The sequence below is a fragment of the Pseudopodoces humilis genome, chromosome 3 (genome assembly GCF_049639895.1).
Source record: "Pseudopodoces humilis isolate 2021_Gansu_Grassland_sample_001 chromosome 3, ASM4963989v1, whole genome shotgun sequence".
Lineage (NCBI taxonomy): Eukaryota > Metazoa > Chordata > Aves > Passeriformes > Paridae > Pseudopodoces > Pseudopodoces humilis.
Window position 1 is genome coordinate 92501580 of NC_142202.1, and position 16048 is coordinate 92517627.

A 16048-nucleotide genomic window follows, 5' to 3' on the forward strand; every position below is an offset into this window, starting at 1 on the left:
TAATTGTGCTCAAAGAGTGAGACTATGTGAGAGGAACAATGATGCACATGCCAAGGGCAGTGAATAAGGAGGGGGAGGAGGTGCTCCAGGCACTGGAGCTGAGCTTCCCCTGAAGCCCATGGTGAAGAGCATGTTGAAGCAGCCCACAGAGGTCAACAGGGGTAAATGCAAAATGAAATGTTATGAGTGAGCAGGCTGTTTGAGACTTCAGGAAAAGGTGGAATAGTAAGCTCCCAGACTGACTGAAAGCTGTACATCTGCTAAACCTTAAGTTGCTTCATTAAGCTTGAATTAAATTTAAATTCAACTGTTGGAAAGAAATTGGTCAAAAAATATCAAGTCAGAACAAAACAAAGTGAGAAAAAACTTTTATTTTTTTTAAACTGCTGATTCACTCACTAGGAATGGACAAAACCACTATTGAATTAATATATGAGAAATTAGTTTTCAGGCCTTGTGATCACCAAATGTCATGGTTTAGGAATGACACTCCCTAATTTAGTGATTCCCCTTCCATCAGAGCTCCAAACCAGAAGCAGCTTCCCCTTCCCTCCTCCAGCAAGAGACAAAAAAGGCAGAGATTTCAGATTGAGATAAAAACAATTAGAAACAACATTGAGATAAGAAAACTAACAGAACAGCAATGATACTAATAATGAAATAGAAATGAGAGTGATTTACATACAAAAATTACTCACTGACCTACCTGACATGACCTGAGACAATGAACAAGGGCACGTAGATGCTCTGCGCCCACACTTTTCTTCTTCCTAACCATAATCCATGCCCACTTTCCTCTGGGAAATGAGAATCCCCCTGGATGTGACCTGAAGTGCTGTAGACTAACAATCACACAACTGCTGGCCCTGTCCCCTCATAGCTACTGTGAAAAATAACTCTCTCCTAGCCAGAAAACAGGACATTAAGGAATAACAAGGAGAAGCTGGACACACCAGCTATTTTGGTCACAGCAAGTAAAAAGCTATTGATAGAAATCCTCGTCTCCTGGAAAAAGGAGTGCCAGAAATATATTGGTAAATTACAGGGAACCTGTATTTGAACAAAGTTGGCAGCTGCAATCAGTAGGATGAAGATTTATTTCCCAGTGTTTGAAGGTGCTAGTGCTTATTCAAAAAAAGCTAAAGAAATTAACTTTAGTATCTGACTGTTATAAGGTTTTTAAATATTTTTTTTTGTTGCAGAAATTTGTAGTTTTTAATCTGATGTTTGAAGCAAGAGGGCGTGGCTAAAATACTCTTTTAGTGAGAGGCACTAGAGAATTTAAATTTTACATGAAATCTAGCAGCTGGCCTTGGCTTTCTGAACTACTAGAACAATACTTTGTAAGATTTGTTAATAATTTTGAAGAAACACAATGCCATCTGTAAGAGTGTTCTCTAGGCAGGTTTTGGATAATGGCTTCTCCTTGAGTGACTGTCCAGAAAGGCCTTATGAGCCCAAGCCATCTGGTGTCAACATAACCATATTTTCCTTCTCAACATTATTCCAATATTTTAGTCAATTCATAAGTAAATTGGGGAAAAAAGAGTTTGAACTAGCTTCTTGTAAGCAGTTACGTGGTTGAACTTCAGAACTTTCCATACCTGTCCTTGTTTGAATCTTTTTAAATTTTCCATTTCTCTGGGTTTCAGTAATCTATCACTCCTATATTACAGGTGTCATGTGGGTTTATTTTTTTGTTTGTAACAGATCAGTGTTTTGTGATTTCTACTGAAGGAATTGCTTAAAGAGTATGATGGACTCATTATACTAAAGGTAATTTTCTAGTCTTTTAGAAGCCAGGATGAAATTGTGTGGAAAAATATTCTATAGTACTCTTTGTACTGTTGAAATACATATTTTTTTTTTGGCTTGGTATTTAATTTCAGCTGTATTTACTCAAATCTGTATTTTCTATCACATCTGTGATCCTATTTGTTTACAAGGCAATATCTGTACACTTTATGCTTGTAAACAATAACCTTGTATCTCATTATTAGGGTTCCAACTTAATATTTTTCATTTATGTCATTATACAAAAGACATATCAGGGGAAAGAAAAGGGGAATTAAATTCATTTTCCATCCTCTAAGTAATAAATGAATTATAGTTTGTTTTTTAGTGTAGTCAGATTTATGTAGACCAAAATTATTAAAATAACCAAGTGTGACTTTATGTGTATTTTTATATAAATAAAACTGGTTTGCCCTTTTCTGACTGTGTCATAGTTTTAAAAATAAAATCTACTACAGATGATTTGGTGTATGCTATGACACTGTTTATAAACAACTTTAACCATCATGCTACCTTGCTATTCTTTGCTCTAAGACACTACATGGAAATAGAGAAGAGCTTAGGTGCTGCTAAGTGCAGCACCTAAGAAGTCGTCTAATAAATACCTTTGCAAAGAAGCCAAAAGGTCTCCTGCAGTATATGTATTCTGATCATTATTCACAAATTAATTGTTTTATTTTGGTCTGCGTCAAATCAAAAACTCTGGAAGCTTGAAATTATCCTCAGTGTGGGGGAAACTATCATTTTAGAGAAAATGCAGTAAAACTTATGGTGGAAAATTTCATTTGACTAATACTGCCTGTGAATATGTTTGTGGATTGAAGCTGTGCTCTATAGTCTTTGTTTTCTTCCATTACTTCCAGCTTTCTGAATTCAAAACAACTGCAGTATATTCAGTTCTTTTATACAATGATAAAATATACCTTTTCTCCAAATATTGTCAAGACATCAAATATATACATCCCTTTTTCATTTTCAGTGATGATAGTATTCTATTCTACATAAAACAAATAATTTCTAGTACACTTGATAAAGACTAATTTAAATGTTTTGGTTTCATTTTTGAGCCATAATTATTTAAAAACAAAAATTTTGTAATATATTTATGTTATATATCTAGAACAGTTAGATACTTTTACAAAGTGAAACCTTTAAAAAATAAAATGTAAATAAATGTAAATCTAAGGAGTTTAATGAATAATAATTGACTCTATTACATTAATTAGTGCATCTAATACCTTGTTTAATTGAAACAATGTCATTGCACTTCTGTTTGACTTCTTGACTGGAAAGAGGTTTATATTTACATATGTAAGCTTTTATTTTCATCATAATAGAGAGGCAAAGCACTCATCCACTGCAATCTTGTTCAGCTTACAAACCATAGAATTGTAGAATGATTTGTCTTGGAAGGGATTTTAAAGATCATCCATTTTCAACCCCCCCACCATAGGCAGGGATACCTTCCACAAGAACAGGTTTCTCAAAATGCCATGCAGCCTAGCCATGAGCACTTCAAGGGATGTGGCACCCATAGCTTCTCTGGGCAACCTTTTCCAGTGCCTCAACACCCTCTAAGTATATTTTCTTCATGACATCTGGTCTAAATCTCTTTTTTTTTAGTATAAAACTGTTTCCCCTTGTCTTATCTCTATCTGATTGGGTAAAGTGTTGTTAATTTTTGTAAACCTTCTTTAGATACTGGATTGCCACAATTAATTCTCCAAGAACCTGCCTTCCCCAGGCTGAACAAGCTTTGCTCTCTCACACTGTCCTATCATTGTAGGAAGAGTGCTCCAGTCTGCTGACCATCTTTGTGACCCTCGTGTGCCACAGCTTGTCACTCAGCTCTAGAAAAGCTGTCATTTTCTACAATAAATTTCCACAGGGAATTTTAGACTCTTTTGTCTAGCCTCCTGGGACTATTTGACAAGGCCTTCTTGAAGGTCATTCTTGCAATTTTTGGTTACATTTGAAAAGTCTTCAGAACAAATTATTGAAGGAATGAGGGCTCCTGGGTTATGCATTTTTATTCTAAGGCTGGTGTTACCACTAGGTAAATGAGTAAATGTCTAAAGAGACTGCCTTAAATTGTCAAATTTAAAATTGTTGACGTTGGAACCTGAAGCATGAACACCCAATATTTTTTAATAATGTAATGGCCATTGAAGATAAACAGTATAACACATCTATACATAATAATATTTTACTTTGAAGTCAAGGCCTTCAATGCATTCCATCACACAGTTTACATAAGTCTAGTTCTTTAATGTATTTTCAGATTCCAAATGCATCTAAAGCAGGTCAGCATGTCTGGAGTAGAACCGATACATTCACAAGGGAGGTTTCATGTTACTTGTGTTGCTGCATGAAACATCTGCTTCACCAGCCCTTTTTCCTGCCTAATACTGCTCCTTGATTAGACAATTCCCATATGCTGAGCTAAATTAGGATGTTAATGTATCTGGTAATTGTTTATTATTATTATTATTATTATTATTATAATGATATTTAAAAATCTGATTTATTTTTGTAGTTACTGCCAGTCTTTCTTCTTTACTATTGTGTTAGAATCAGAGCATATGAAACATCTCAGAGAAATTCTGAATTTTCTGTGTCACATATCGAGTAAAACAATAATGACCTCCAAAGCTGTGGAAACTAGTCTTTATGATCCCAACTGAGAAAACAGAAGAACTCTTGTTGATTCATTCTCAATCAATTGTAATCACTAGTCTTAACCCTAGAGATAGTATATAGAATGTAAATCTATTGATCACATTAATGAACTCACATCTACTCTTCAATTATTTCTGCAGAAAGACCTGAGACTGTGTAAGTTTTGCAGTATATGATAGCTTGACATGTTGAGAAGTTCCAGAGTTCAGTTGTATCCACTGAGAGTACTCTGTCTCTGTACTACAGACATGTCTGGTGGTTGAAACGTCTTTGATGTTCTCAAACCTGCTGTTAGAAAAAGAAGTTAAAAACCCCAAACCTGACTAGAATAGTTTCTCACTTTTCTCCCTGCCCTGTGGCTTCAAATATTTTTTGTGATGTTAGTCTCATGGCATACTGACCATTTCCTCTAACTGATGGTTCCTTGAAGAACTGAGATGCAGTATGAGGAGCTACGTAAAGTAGTATCTGACTTTGATATTAGCCAGGAATAATCCTCTTAAACTTCTTTTTAATACAGAGAGGGTATTCTGAGAACATACTAAGAACATGTATAGAGAGGCTGTTATTTAGACTGGTCCTAAATTTATTTGCCATAAATATCAGTTTATAGGTTTTTAGTTTATATTTGCATTTCAGAGGAAGATTGTTAGTACTTTAAGATAAATCCTGATAATTAGTTCATAGCTTTGCCAAAGGTTTTGCATAATTGATACTTACTTATGAGTTTTGCAAGCTTTAAATAGGAATATTACTTCCCATTTTCATTGACACCATTGTGTTGATTTTTTTTTTTTTAATTCTAAAATGAAAATTGAAATTATAGTTAAAATACACTCAGTCTGTGAATGAGCTTTGAATGTCAAGAATAACAATACAAATTTGATATGATAAAGATGGAAAAAAATGGAAGAAAGGTGCAAAAAGCGTAAAAAAACTTTTTACACACACCCTAGGTAAATGAAACTCTATACCGTGCAGAAAGAGTAAAAAAGAGACATGGGTCTTTCAAGATCATACAAAAGTCTTTTTCTTCAAATTAAACCGGTGAAAGATTGGTGAATAGAAATGACGTATCCAGGAAATGCTTGTAAAGGCTGCAAGATTTAAATATATTTTGAAAGTGAGATAGTCACATCAATGATACTTTCTCATCTCATGTTATAGATCTCAGTTGCAATGGGTAATGCCTCATAACAGTAGATAAAGTGGAAATCTGGCAGGATTGTAATAGAGGAAGATAAAGGTCTCTGACAGGCATTTGTTTAGGCACCTTTCAATCTATTTTCAGTCTTAATGACAAATGCAGGAGCTAAAATAAATCTTAATATCTAATTTTTAAATAAATTCCAAAGTACTGGCAGGTGAAGGTTTTAAGCATACTAATATGTAAAAGTATATACATATGTGAGCTGAAGTCCCCAGTGTCTCTGAACTAGTAGAGGGAATAAATTGTTATACTAATTTGAGAGATTTATTTTTTTTCTTTTTTTTCTTTTCTTTTCCATCTGGAAAGATAAAATCAGGCAGGTTTGTTTTACAGGGAATTGGATTTATTTTGTCATGGCAGCATGTCATGCAGACACCATCTGTTTAAAGTACACTTGACAATTCACTGGGGAAAACAGAAGCTAAAATTTGGGCCATGTTAAGAAGGCCTGTAGACATCCAGGAAGATGTGTTGAGTTCCAGACAGGATACCTGTCCTATTTAAAGAGATAGTATTTCTCTGGATAATCAAGAGGCCGAATCACCCTGCCTTGATATTGGTGTGAGAGTTTGTTGACAAAGCATAGTGGCTGAGAAAAAAATTTTGCAAAGATTGTCATACATTTGGGAAGATTACTCCATTATGGGCTATGACTAGGGTTTCATTCAGCATTCACTGATGTCCCAAGGTACTTAAGCATTTTGTATGTATGTATATCTGTAAAAGGAGATAGCTTCTTATCCAATGTGATGTATGATGTTCTTAAAACATGGTAGAAAAGTTAGCATGTAACAGTCATATCAACTGTTTTGCTTATGTTTGTGTTTTGGTGATTCAGTAGTCCAAACTAAATCTCATGTCCACTAACATACCTACAGTTCTCTGCTAGAAGTAGTAAATATTTAACTTTTTTTTTCTTATTTTTTTGGTGAAACAATGGAAGAAACATTAGTAGGGAGGGAATTTATTTTAAGAGACATCAATGTAGAAGCAGGCCGCTTTTTGTAGTAAGACCAGGTTTTTCACTATAACTGCATTAAATAAAATATATGGATACTAGCTAGCATATTCTTTTTCTGAAAGCCTTTGTTCGCATACAAAAAACTTTATCAATCTAAGTAATACTAGTGAAATTAGCAGGATTGAGCTCTGGTGTAGAGAGTTTTCAAGATTATGAATTCCAGGTGCTATAAAAGTCCAGATGAATTGAATTTTTATTCGTGTCTGGCTTTTGTATTTAGAAGGAAGTATTCTTTTAAATTAGACCTCATATTTTCAGTTGTGTCTTCAATGAAATTTTTTATATTATTATCTTTCTTGATATTTAAAGAAAAAGTATCTTGATATTTAAAGAAAAGAAGGACAATAAGTAATGTTAAAAAGATGTGGGTAAAAGAGATGATTCATGTATTCTTAAAACGTTCTAGATTTAAAAAAAAAAAAAGGAGGCAAAGGTTGAAATATACTGTAATCATTGGAGCTTCTCTGCTTCTCTACAGAACCTGTGCTCAGGTGAAGAACTTTGGTCTGTAATACTGCATTGTCTCACTTGTATTTTTGTAGTTCTGTAATGCAGATTTTTAGTTCTTTAAATCTTCTCTTATAAATCTTTGGATTTCTAAATAAATGAATTGTCCCTGATGCTGCCAAAACAGACATGAAGATTTATAGCTCTTAAAATCTGATTGTATGTATCCTATTTGTCACCACTCCTTTTGGTGCTATATTAGATTTGAAAGCATATCACTGTGTGGGAAAACTAGCTGCTTTTTACATCTAATATCTCATCACCTTTCAGCTGTAATGCTGTCATCTGTAATCCACTCTGACTTGTGTAATTTATTTTGTGTAGTTTAAATATTCCAATTAAATTTTTTTGTTGTTGTTTTAAACTCAGGAAGAATGCTCTGTCCTTTTCTTACAGATTACCCAAAAATCTTATAAGATGGAAAATATGTTCCACAAATTTCTACTAGTTCTGTATTTTGTGGAAGAAGCAGAAAGACTGGAGGCATACACTGTAGTGTGTTGGCCCTGGCGGGATGACAGGCACCCACCAAAGCTTCTCCATCACCCCTCTCCACAACTGGACAGGGGAGAGAAAATACAACCAAGAATTCATGAGTTGAAATAAGAACTGGGAAAGATCACTCACCAAATACTATCACGGGCAAATAGACTGGAGTTAGAAATATTGCTTTTATTGCTAACAAAATCAGAGCAGGATAATGTGATGTAAAGACCTTTTAAAGACTTTCTCTCACCCTTTCCTCCTTCCCAGCTCTACCTCCACCCCCAGCTGCACAGGTTATGTGGGAGTTATGGTCAGTTAGTCACAGCTTGTTTCTTGTGCTGCTCAGGGAGAGGATTCCTTCCCTGCTCCAGCATGTTGTCTTTCCCATGGGAGATAATTCTCCATTAACTTCTCCAATGTGAATCCATCCCATGGGCAGCAATCCTCCCCAAACTGCTGCAGAGTGGGTCACTCTTCCATGGGATGCAATCCTGCAAGGACAGGCTGCTCCAGCATGGGTCCTTTACAGGGTCACAAGTCCTACCAGCAAACTTACTCTAGTGTGGGCTCCTCTCTCCACAGGCCTGTGGGACCATGCATCTGCATCCCTGTGGTTCTCCATGACCTGCAGGGGCACAGCTGCCTCACCATGGTTCTCACCACGGGCTACAGGGGAATCTTAGCTCAGTGTCTGGAGCACCTCCTCCCTCTCCTTCTGCACTGACCTTGGTGTCTGTAGAGCTGTTCCTTTCCGATGTCCTAACTCTACTTTTCTCTGGTTGCAATTATAACTGCAGAATAACTTTTTTTCTCTTCTTAACTCTGTTATCCTATAGGTGTTACCACCTATTCTAATTTGCCCAGCCTTGACCAAAAACGGGTCCATTTTGGAGCCACCATGGATTGGCTCTGATGGACATGGAAGAATCTTCTGGAAGCTTCTCACAGAAGCCACTCCTGTAGCACCTTCCCCCTCCCCAGCCTTGCTACCAAAATCTGTCAGTGCAAACCCAACACAGTCTTTATGTCAGTTCTTCCTTTTTTTCAGCTGGATGCATCATACATATCATACATATCATATCATACATATGTTCAGGATAGAAAGCAGATGTGTGTTTGGTTTTCTGTATATTCAGTGTTCTGCTTTATGTCTTTTGTTTATGATGAATAACTTTTAACTTCACATTTTCCTTAATTACCATTTTAGGAATGTAATAGGAAAAAAGGGGAGACAATGTTCAAATTGTTTTGAGAGTTCAAATTGTTTTGAGAGTATGATAAGTTCAGATATTTATATACATATTATCATTTAATTATCTTACAGTCTGGACAGAGAAAAAATGGAGGCAAAAGAGTGGAAGATTATAGGATACCTTGTCTTTCTATTCTTAATGGAAAACAAAAAACAGATATTTGAGCCCCATTTGCATGAGCATATTCCGCTGGCTACAAATGCATTGTTCAGTTGGGTATTTTGTACATTTTTGAGATTATCTTCAGTCAAGGTAGTGATTGGTCAAAATTTGGACTCAATGATTTTGGAGGTCTTTTCCAATCTAAATGGTGCTGGGATTCATAAAAATACTCCTTCTCTACAGTTCTACAGCATCATAGTTGGGTTTGGGTTGGCCTTTTGTTTATTTTACATTTTATTATGGACAGATTTTATTATGGAAATTTTATTTTCTCTTATACTGTCTTAATCTTACAATGGTGTATTGTGAAGATTTCAGAAGGTGACTTCATGAAATGTTTTTTTCCTGTCTGAGGAAAACTTTGGGTCCTAGTGTATCCATTAGAAGAATGACTGACTGTGGGAAATCAATCATTTCCCACAGAAAAAATAAACTTTTTTTATAATAAAAAATGAAAATAAAAAAATGCACCAAAAATATCAATTATGTGGGGATTCTTTTTATTAATAATTTCAACTGGTTCAAGAAGAAATTGTAAAATATGATTATATTCAGGCAATGGAAGTTTATGTATGGGAAATGCAAAGTCATCTTTAGAGCTGCATGTCTAATCAGTTTTTTCCTTTACTTTGCAGTGACCCAGGGTGGGGATGCAATTGCATCTGATACATGTCCTGATCCTGGAATTCCTGAAAATGGGAAGAGGGTAGGCTCTGACTTCAGGTAGGCACATTTAGTTTTCTATATGATCAAGAGGAAGATATTTCATATTACCTTTATACACAGCCTGTGTACTAGTTTGAAAGCAAACCAGTGAAAGTCAGAACTACAATTTAATAGGAAAATTAAAAGAAAGGCAGAAAACACTGCAACCTGACACCCTGTTGGTCAGGGTGGTGTACCAGTCTGATTAAATGGTGGCTGCAGTCCTGTTGAAATGATAGATGTGGTGCTGTTGAAGCGGTGATCCTGTAGAAGCATTTGGTTTTCCTCTGAAGGTCCAGTGGTGCTTATGTAGCTCTTGTCCTCTGGGAATTCAGTGGATAAGGCCACTTGTGTTCCAAACCTCAGATTATATCCAAGTTGGAAGGCTTGGTTCCTACCCCTGGGCAGAGCATCTCACAATGAAATGATGCAATTTTATCAGTCATGCAGTGAGGTTTGATGGCTCGGTAGCAGAAGATATCTCTCTGGAGGGAGTTATCAGGGATGAGTCATGGAGGAGATAAAGAACACTGTTCCACCGGTGTTTAACAGCTTATGAGGATGGTCACAGAGTACATACTTTTGGTTACATTTTACACTGTAATCTAAGACGCCCTGTAATTATAAATGTATATCATTTCCCTAGTTCTAAATATATTGATTCTTCAAAATAGATCTATTGAATAACATATTGTTTTTGCTTGAGTTGTTTTTTAAATCAATGCATTTAAAATAGGAATTTTAGAGCATAATAATTTCATCAATGTAGAAAAATCAGAACTCCATAGACAGCATAGAAGAAGAAGCAGAGAGTATTATCTTTTTTCCCTCTTTGTAAAAGCTGTTAAAAAGCTTGGAGAACATAGTGAACTCAGTGTCTGAGGCTGTGATGAATGCCATCTCCTTTTTTTTTCCTGTTTTCACCTTTTGTTATATTAAAAAAAAAGAAGACAAGGTCAAATGGACCTCTCTAGAGAAAGGAGGAAGTTTTCTCTTTTCCCATTGAGGAAAAAAGGCAGAGACTTGAAGGTGCAGCAGAGAAAAGAGTCAAAGGAAGGAGATGGGAGCCTCCAGCTCATGCAGAGATTTATAAATTGCTCAGTGGAGAATGTACAGTCAGACCTAAGAGACAGGAACAATTCATAGGAATTAGAAGGAATTATGCAATGTTCTCTGCAACTCTAGAAAGCAAATTAATGCAACTTGCCTCCTGAATTAAGACTCTTCCAACTTAGGCCATAATTGACAGGAAAAGTAAATAAAAATATCTACTCCCTTTCTCATTGACATACTTTTTGAATTTTTCTCCATTTATCCTCAAAGGAGTCTGAGAAATCACAAAGAACTCAAACATTAAAAGATTCAGTTACATGCAAAGTCATGGCTTCATTAGTGTCAGGGCAGCAGTGCAATGTGTTTTAAAAAATAATGAAGGTAAGTAAGATTTCAGTTAATAGGTTAGAGACACAAATTTTCTAGATATTTGCTGATATCCTCTTCTATGTGTTCTGATTCAACTTGTCAAGGCCATCTACTACAAGTGAAATTGTATGATACAAAAATACAGTATGTTTTTGCTGTCCAAAGGGCTGCTATTTTAGGAAAAGAAATGTAATTTCTATTTAGGTCTTTTTTAGTGTTTGATGTATTACAGAGGTAAGCATTATACAGTAGAAGACTAGGTAAAAATGGGATGCTAAAATATAACTCTTTCTCAAGAGGCATCAAAGTGCCTTTGTGTATTCATCCAAGGAAGACCTTTGTACTCCTACTTTTATTTTGGAGAATATATTACTTTCCTGCTTGTGCAGGCATGCCTCATATCTCTCTTTTGCTTCAGTCTCTCCTCATAAAGCCATAAATGATGCAGAACACGTCACTTCTGAATTCCTCCAGTTCCTCCAAATAAAATACTTAATTAAAAGAATTAGTGGCAGTATCTAGGATCACTTTGTTATCAGTGGAGAGAGAAAAGCATCTCTGGAAAGAATTAGCAGTAATAGGACTAGAGGCAGTGGAAATAAGGTGGGATGTGGTAAATTACTACTAGATTCAGGACTTTAAAAAAAAAATGTTTTTACTATGAGAATAGTAAAACATTGAAGTTTGTGAGAGAATTTGTAGAATCTCCATCCAGGGAGGCATTTAAAACTTACCCAAGCAGGTCTCTGAGCCCTCTCTTCCCACTGGGCTTGCTTCAAATGGACTAGATGATGTCCTCTTCCAATCTAATTTATTCTGTGAATGTATAAATATCATACAGCTTTTATGTGTTCATGATACACTGCTGGCCAAACAGACTCTCATCTAGCTAGTACAGATCAGTGGCATATGAACAATTGTCAAGAAACAGCAGCAAGTCTAAGAGCACTGATAAGCTCAAAGAGGGTGAGAAAGAAAATTACTTCTTTTCACCTATAGTGGGTAGCCTGTAAATTGAAAGAGAAAGGGAACTAAAAATAATTTTGTTGAAACAAGTTCAAAAATCCAAAATGGGAGAACCCAAATATGGAAGATCTCAACAACAAATTACTGAGCAATGTGTAAAAATACCAAGAGGGAAAACCCAAAAGAACCTTAAAGCTCAAAGTACATTTTAAGATATCCAGGGGAATCTAATGTCAAAGAACCTTGCAAACCACACACAGCTATGTTTTGAACACAGTCTCTTCGGCATGAATGTGGGTTAAAGGTATCTTAAATGCCTGGAGCTTACTTATGAGCAATGCTTATGCCTACTAAACTGACAGAAGAAGGATTTTTTCCTCCCTTCTCCATCCCTTCCAGCCTCTTATAATATCATAATTTCACCAAGTGCATCTTACTGTTCATGGGGATTAATGAATGCATAAGGTGTTCAACAAGCAACATCGTATAACATAAGATAAATAAAACATGTTTTATACTTTGATTCACATTAATTGTGTGTATGTTTTGGGCCTCCAGTTCTGAATATTATTTGAGAGAAATTATAACAGTTTGTGTTCTGCCTAAACATTACTTATTATCTGAAAATTCATTATAAAACAGCAACTGTTTTTCATGTACTATAAAATTTGTTAATATCTATTTAAAACATATCTATCTTAAAGTTAGCTGTCTAAATCTAGATGGACATTTAAATAGAGAATTTTGCTGGATTTTGTTTTTTGTTGTTCTGAAATGACAAATAAAGCTCTTCCATAGGAGAAGGGGAATAATATTTGCTGCTGCTTGCATTTCTCCAATGTAATAAAAGTACTCTGGAGAGTAAAGAAAGGCAATGTTTTGTTGTTTTTTTTTTCTTTTCTAAGAGGCAAGTATAAACACCAGAAGGAGCCATTGTTCTTGTCAGGAGAATGACAACTGTGAATATTAATCTGAACTAAAACATGTGAAAATGCACATTATTCAAAATCTTTTCCAGTCTACTGAAAGACATAAGTGAGATTGATGGAAAGGCAGAGGGTTTATTTTCAAGACAACCTGAGACCCAACTGATTCAGTGATGACAAGTTCTTTGAAAAGGGTTTCATCGTTTTCAGCATAATAATGACATTCATTCTAATATCATAAAGCAAACAAAAAGGTATTGAAATCTTAACCTTTTCATTCTGTCCTCCTGCCACGCTTCTACTGGGTTCATTTCAGGAAGTAAGGAGATGACTTTCAGTGATTTTAAAACAATCCAGTGGATATTTGGATTCATTTTGGGGGAGAAATGGCAAGTCAGATTTGGCTGGAGTAATGAGAATATAATCAATACAATTTTGAGGTCAATATCACATTTTATTTTTATGTGAGATTGCAAACCAGTAAATTGTTTAAATTAAATCTGAAATGTATCTAAATAATACTGTTTTCAGCTCTGCTTAAATATCGTATGGTATGTGTGACAATGTGAAAATGCAGACATTTACCACACTTGTAAAACAAATGGATTTTATATTTCCAAAACGGATTTTGAAAATTAAATTAACTTTTTAATGTTAATATTTAATTTTTTTAAAAAATTGCTTCTTCCAGTCACATTTTAGCATTCTTTATAAATCCACAAATTATGTTTTGATGGAGTTAAAATTTGAAATATAAAAAGAAAAATGAGGAAACAGAGTTCTTCCCTGTATTTGAAGTTTACAAAGAGAAGTAACAAAGCAAAACACAAGACTTCCAGTGCCCACTGGATTTGCTCAGTGACTAGGGAGGTCGAGATGTAAAAAAACCCCAACAAACCAACCGCAACCGATTAAAACCATTCATTGTTAACTAGTGGATAGTAAATGAACCAGTAATTTTGTTTGAAATCACATATCAAACAAGCTATAAGGCATCTTCAAAAGGCTGTCCCCTTTTGGGAAACTATCAAGTTTAATGGAGAGACCCAGCAATCTTGATGTGTGAATACTTTTATTGCAGACTATAATCCAGATGCATTGCCTCTCCTAAAATGCTTATTTAGATCCATAAGGAGCATTGGAGTACTTCGTGTCCTTACCTTGCTCTTTAATGTGACATCTTTTTTCTATGTTTCTTCTTTGTTTTTATTATGTTGTATTCAGCATATTTATTTTGTGTCCCGTAGTTTGTGTTCAGACATTCAAAAGATTATACCCTCTGTGTAAAACATACAAAGTTCACATTAATTGTCCCTAGGTCCTTAGACCCAAGCTATTTCCAGAGCTTTAGGAAAAAAATACCAACCCCCTGAAATGCGTATTTTGTTGAATAATATTGAAACAAATTGAATCATCATAAGTGTATAGCTTAAATTACTATGTAATGTTTTATGTATACATTAAAAAAAACTTTAAAAGTATTTCTACAATGACCAAAACCCAGTCTAAACTCAGAATCCTTAACTTATTTCATTAGACATAAAAATATTTGCATTCTTCCAGTTCATTTCCCCCAGTCCTCCTTCTTTCTTTCTGGAGGGAATATTCAGGTATTTTAAATTACAAATTGCTGTTGCAGACATCCAATAATTATACTCTAAATTTTACTTTATATTTTTGTATGTGCACAGTTTTGTAATTCTTCGTATGTGCCTCAATTGTAGCAAATTTAAGGGAAATGTTTCTCACTTTGCTTCATGTGACATTACACTTATGGGTAATTTATCTAATATGATTTTTAAATACTTTAGTTCTCAATTTGCATTTATCACTGCTAGGTAACTGCTTTGGATTTTCCCCCTGTTTCCTTAGAAAAATAAATACAGGGATCCTAATACTAGAAAATAGGAGAAAATTCCACTAAAATGTCAGATTAATGAGTAATATTTTCTTTACCAATAAAATAAACTATTTTTTATTAATTTGACATATTTATCTAGAAAAATGCTTGGTCTCTTTCTGAGGGTTTAAGAATATTCTATAGATTATGACAAGTGTAAAATAAACACGATTTTAGAAACTTACATTACTCTTACAGAATTTTTTCATTTTGCATGACCTATGGAAGAAAAAAGGCCAACATTTTCCCTGTCTTTCTGAGTTTTCTTATTTACCAGCTCAAGAACAAAGTGATAGGAAAAGCCATTTTTAAAGCTTTTCTATATTTGAAACATCATTCTCAAATTTTAAAATTAACAAAAAAATAATAAAAGAAAGCAATCCTATTAAAATTTTCTTAAAGAATGAAAAGAACTGTAGAAACACATCATAATATCAATAAACAATATAGTTAGTGTTTGTGAGATTCTCTGAGAAATTAAGAAAATACTTGCTCATGAAGGGTGGGAATGAGCTGGGTGATTGTGAATGACACCATATGCAGTTCTTCATAGCACAGTTTTAAGCATTGAGCCTCCTGACTGTCATATAGCAATCCCCTGGTGTTTACGGCTCAATAAATTACAGAGACTAAACTGAGAAATCTGCTTTATTGAGTTCACTTAGTTCACAACACGGGACTATCAAATACAGGTTTAAAGTGCAAGAAAACAAACAGAACCAGTTAATTATGATGGGAACAAAGAATGTCACAAATAATAATTGGAGCTGGATATGTAAATAATGTTTAGGTAAACTCTCTGTGATATAGATCATAAGTGTAAACAGTTTTTGAAAATCTTCATAACAATTGGGCAGCATAAATAATTCCAGAGGTCCGCATTTCAGTGTTACAAGTGTAACAGTCAAATTTCATTCCTAAAAAAAATTATCATTTAATGTAATGTTTAAGAGGAAATTTTGACAAGGTCAGGAATATTTAGTGAATTATTGTCATTGGTTGAAATTAATATTTCCC

At 34.6% G+C, this 16048-nt stretch overlaps 1 protein-coding gene across 1 annotated transcript in view; it reads left to right on the forward strand.

Moving 5' to 3' along the window:
• Positions 1–16048, forward strand: part of CSMD1 (CUB and Sushi multiple domains 1) — a 1065588-nt gene that overhangs the window by 728252 nt on the left and 321288 nt on the right. Inside the window, exon 8 of the mRNA XM_014251392.2 lies at positions 9748–9835. Within this exon, the coding sequence (XP_014106867.1) occupies positions 9748–9835 (88 nt within the window). The remainder of the gene's footprint in view (positions 1–9747; positions 9836–16048) is intronic.